This window comes from Colobus angolensis, unplaced genomic scaffold (assembly GCF_000951035.1).
Source record: "Colobus angolensis palliatus isolate OR3802 unplaced genomic scaffold, Cang.pa_1.0 Scaffold25, whole genome shotgun sequence".
Lineage (NCBI taxonomy): Eukaryota > Metazoa > Chordata > Mammalia > Primates > Cercopithecidae > Colobus > Colobus angolensis.
The window spans coordinates 5,246,673-5,251,639 of NW_012115710.1; the positions used below are offsets into that span (position 1 = coordinate 5,246,673).

The window sequence follows — 4,967 nt, forward strand, 5'->3', positions numbered from 1 at the left end:
GCCCGGCCTCCATAAACCTTTTTAGTGCATAAAGAGCAACGTTGTGCTGGCAAGTCCCACCTTTCGCCCTAAGGCACTTTTCTCCCATCTTAGTAAATAGAACATATAATCAGGTTTTACACCAAGATGTTCCATTGCCCAGGGACGGGCAGGAGACAGATGCTTTTCTCTGTCTCAACTGCCAAGAGGCCTTCTTTCCTCTTATACTAGTCCTCCTCGGCACAGACCCTTCACGGGTGTCAGGCTGGGGGACGATCAGGTCTTTCCTTTCCCACGAGGCCATATTTCAGACTATCGCATGGGGAGAAACCTTGGACAATACCTAGCTTTCCTAGGCAGAGGTCCCTGTGACCTTGGCAGTGTATGTGTCCCTGGGTACTTGAGATTAAGAGAATGGGTGATGACTTTTCACAAGCATACTGCCTTCAGGCACTTGTTTAACAAAGCACACCCTGCACAGCCCAAAATCCTTTAAACCTTGAGTCACCACAGCACATGTCTCTTGAAAGGACAGGGTTGGGGGTAGGGTCACAGATTAACAGCATCTCAAATACAGAACAAAATGGAGTCTCTTATGTCTACTTCTTTCCGTATAGACACAGTAACAGTCTGATCTCTCTTTTCCCCACATTAGCCAGGATGGTCTCGATCTCCTGACCTTGTGATCCACCTGCCTCGGCCTCCCAAAGTGTTGGGATTACAGACGTGAGCCACCACGCCCGGCCCTTTGTTGTATTCTTAATCATAAATAAAATGTCTAAACTTCTCCATTAATTATAATATTTGCCATGGCTATTTGATCAAGAGCCCATTATTGATCTTTCTGAAGCCAAGAATCTGGAAGTTGGTCTACTGAAGTCTGCTAATGCTTAGAAGGAAGCTGATAAGGAGAGGGGTCGCTAGGCTTGGTGGCTCATGCCTGTAATCCCGGGACATCGGGAGGCCAAGGCAGGACGATGGTTGAGATCAGGAGTTCAAGACTGGTCTAGGTGACATAGTGAGACCCCAGCCCTACAAACAAACAAACAAGCAAATGAAAAACCTTAGCCGGCACTGGTGGCTGGCACCTGTTGTCACAGCTACTTGGGAGGCTGAGGTGGGAGGATCCTTTGAGCGTAAGAGTTCAAGGCTGCAGTGAGTCATGATCATGCCACTGCACCCCAGCCTGGGTGACAGACCTTGCGTCAAAAAAAAAAAAAAAAAAAAAAAAGCCAGGCATGATGGTGCATGCCTATAATCCCAGCACTTTGGGAGACTGAGGCAGGAGGATTGCTTGAGCCCAGGAGTTTGAGATCAGCCTGGGCAACATGGCAAAACCCCTCGCTACCACCACCACCAACAACAACAACAAAATTTTTAAAACTACAAAAATAAGCCGGGCATGGTGTGTGTGCCTGTGGTCCCAGCTACTCAGGAGACTGAAGTGGGAGGATTGCTTGAGCCTAGGAGGTTGAGGCTGCAGCAAACCATGATCACATGACCGCACTCCAGCCTGGGTGACAGAGCGAGACCTTATCTCTTAATAATTAAATAAATAGTGGGGTACCTATCAGTAGAAACAGGGCGTGGCTCAGCACTGAGTTACAATAATGACCAGCCTGTCCCCTTTGACCCCTGACTTTTCTCCCTGTCTTCAGCCGGGTCCTCCCCTGGAGTCAACTTTCCACCAAAGCTTGGAGACAGATGTAAGTTCTCACTGATCCAATCCTTCCTGAGTTCCCAGAGTTGGGGAGAGAATGTTCTAGATGGTGGGAGGAGCGGCAGGGGAAGAGCCAGATCTGGACCATCAGTAGCTCCCGCTCTCCTTTCTCCAGACGCTGCTGACCAAGTTGTGCGGGCAGGACCGGCTCCTGAGGAGGCTGCAGGAGGAGATAGACCAGAGGCAGGAGGAGAAGGTGCGAGGCCCTGGACCGAGGATGGGGTGCCTGTCCTCTCTGCCTGCCCTGAGCCCTTTCTGACTGTAGAAGTCAGGATGCTGACTGGACGTCCGGGACGTGAGAGGACACCTTTTCTTTTTTCCTGGGACTAGGCATGGCTTCCAAAGTCTAACCACCCTCTCTCTTGGTGCAGGAGCAACTAGAAGCAGCTCTGGAGTTGACCCGACAGCAGCTGGGCCAAGCCACCAGGGACGCTGGGGCTCCCGGGAGGGCCTGGGGTCGCCAGCGCCTCCTGCAGGACCGGCTGGTCAGTGTGAGGGCGACCCTCTGTCACTTGACTCAGGTGAGCACCTGGGAAGGGGCTGGCCCTCCTAGGAGGCCCCAGGACTATGCAAGTGGTTATGAAGGGGACCTGCCGCAGAGGGCTCATAGGAAGATCGTTCTTCAGAAGTCTACACTCCAAATTTTATTTTTTTCCTCTCTCCTCATTGTCTTGTAACCCCTCTACTTTTTTATTTTTTTTTGAGACGGAGTCTTGCTGTGTCGTCCAGGCTGGAGTGCAGTGGTGCCATCTCAGCTCACTGCAACCTCCGCCTCCCGGGTTCAAGCAATTCTCCCACCTCAGCCTCCCGAGTAACTGGGATTACAGGCACGTGCCACCACACCCAGCTAATTTTTGTATTTTTAGTAGAGACGGGGTTTGGCCATGTTGGCCAGGCTGTTCTCGAACTGCTAACCTCAGGTGATCAGCCTGCCTCAGCCTCCCAAAGTGCTGGGATTACAGGCATGAGCCACACTGTGCCCGGCCTTAAGTAACTCTAAGAATTATGATATGTGATATGTGTAAATGAATGAATGAATGAATATTTAACACTTCAGGTACTTGGCACATGGTAAGCAATACTTAAGTGTCAGTTATAACTATTATCTGCAAAACGGAGACAATAATAGTAACTACCTCATAGAAATTTAATGAGAGCTGAGAACAGTGCCTAGCCCATGGTCAATGCCCAATAAGTGTTAGCTGATATTATCATTGTTGTTGTTGGTATTGGCAAGAAAGTTCCTCCTGCCGCAGGGTGAGTAGTGCTGTGGTTATTTTTTTTTTTTTGAGACAGATTCTTGCTCTGTTACTCAGGCTGGAGTGCAGCGCCCGGATCCAGGCTCACTGCAACCTCTGTCTCCTGGTCCAAGTGATTCTCCTGCCTCAGCCTCCCGAGTACCTGGGACTACAGGCCCTCACCACCACTTCCGGCTAATTTTTGTATTTTTAGTAGAGACAGGGTTTCGCCATGTTGGCCAGGCTGGTCTCAAACTCCTGACCTCAGGTGATCTGCCCGCCTTGGCCTCCCAAAGTGCTGGGATTACAGAAGTGAGCCACAGCTCCTGGTCTGGTGCTGTGCAGTCTTTTGACTGTCTAATGAATTCATTAGATCTGTAGACTCTGCTACCTAGGAGAGTGCAGAAGTAATCCTGGGGATTCAGGGAATGCTGTTATTTGTCTATACTAGCAGTGCACTGGAATTGCAGGTTCCATACAGACTTTGGGGTTCCCAGTAGTCCAAGCAAAGAGGCCCATGGGAATTGTAGTCCATATGACCGCAGGGCTCCAGGGACCAAGCTCCCTTACCTCCTCCTTAGCTGACAAATGATGCGGTAGGGAAGGATCTGGTGGGAGAGGGAGCTAACCTGTGTCTCCCCCTTTATGCAACCTGAGGAGCGAGAGAGGGTTTGGGACACATACAGTGGCCTGGAGCAGGAGCTGGGCACCTTAAGAGAGACGTTGGAGTACCTGCTGCACCTCGGTTCTCCCCAGGTAAATCCCTGCTTGGAGACCCCAAGACCCACCCCCAACTCCAAGTTCTGCCTGGAAATCCTTTCAGCATTTAATCTCCGCCCACAGAATCGAGGCGCCCCTCAGTTCACCCTTACCCTGCTTTCTGTCCTTTCAATCTAAACCCCTTATTTTAGTTAAGACCATACCTTTTAGGGTTTGTTTTTTTATTCTCTCATTTGAATTTTAATTAACCTTCAATTTTGAATGCCGTTTTCTCGAACTGTTATTTAATTTCTGCTGTAAAGTTGTTTATTTGTTTGTTTGTTTTTGACACAGAGTCTCACTCTGTCACCCAGGCAGGAGTGCAGTAGCACAATCTTGGTGCACTGCAACCTCCGCCTCCCAGGTTCAAGTTATTCTCCCACCTCAGCTGCCCAACTAGCTGGGACTACAGGCACATGCTAACCATCCGGCTACTTTTTATATTTTTAGTAGAGACATGTTGGTCAGGCTGATCTTGAACTCCTGACCTCAAGTGATCTACCTGCCTCGGCCTCCCAAAGTGCTGGGATTACAAGCATGAGCCACTGCGCCACGCCTAATTTCTGCTGTAAAGTTGGCTATAGTTTTACAACATTCCTTTTTTTTTTTTTTCTTTGAGACGGAGTTTAATTCTTGTTGCCTGGGCTGGAGCGCAACGGCACAATCTCAGCTCACCGCAGCCTCCGCCTCCCGGGCTTAAGTGATTCACCCACCTCAGCCTCCCCAGTAACTGGGATTACAGGTGCCTGTCACTACACCTGGCTAATTTTGTATTTTTAGTAGAGACAGAGTTTCTCCATGTTGATCAGGCTGGTCTTGAACTCCTGACCTCAGGTGATCCACCGCCTCGGCCTCCCAAAGTGCTGGGATTACAGGCGTGAGCCACCATGCCCAGCCTACAACATTCTTTTTAAAAAATGTGTTGTGAGTACATAGCAGATGAATATATTTATGGAGTACATAAGGTATTTTGGTGCAGGCATGCAATGTATAATAACCCCATCATGGAAAATGGGGTGTCCATCCCTTCAAGCATTTATCTTTTGTGTTACAAACAATCCATTATACTGTTTTTTTATTTTTATTTTTTTGAGACAGAATCTTGCTCTGTTGCCCAGGCTGGAGTGCAGTGGCACAATCTCAGCTCACCACAACCTCCACTTCCCAGGTTCAAGCGATTCTCCTCCCTCAGCCTCCCAAGTAGCTGGGATTACAGACACCCACCACTATGCCTGGCTAATTTTTCTTTTTCTTTTTCTTTTTTTTTTTTT

General features: G+C 49.1%; 1 protein-coding gene across 1 annotated transcript in view; it reads left to right on the forward strand.

Annotated features, from left to right (window-relative positions):
• Positions 1–4,967, forward strand: part of PLEKHA4 (pleckstrin homology domain containing, family A (phosphoinositide binding specific) member 4) — a 31,492-nt gene that overhangs the window by 12,639 nt on the left and 13,886 nt on the right. The window contains exons 8-11 of the mRNA XM_011946535.1: positions 1,638–1,685; positions 1,815–1,895; positions 2,071–2,220; positions 3,595–3,693. Coding sequence (XP_011801925.1) covers positions 1,638–1,685; positions 1,815–1,895; positions 2,071–2,220; positions 3,595–3,693 — 378 coding nt within the window. The remainder of the gene's footprint in view (positions 1–1,637; positions 1,686–1,814; positions 1,896–2,070; positions 2,221–3,594; positions 3,694–4,967) is intronic.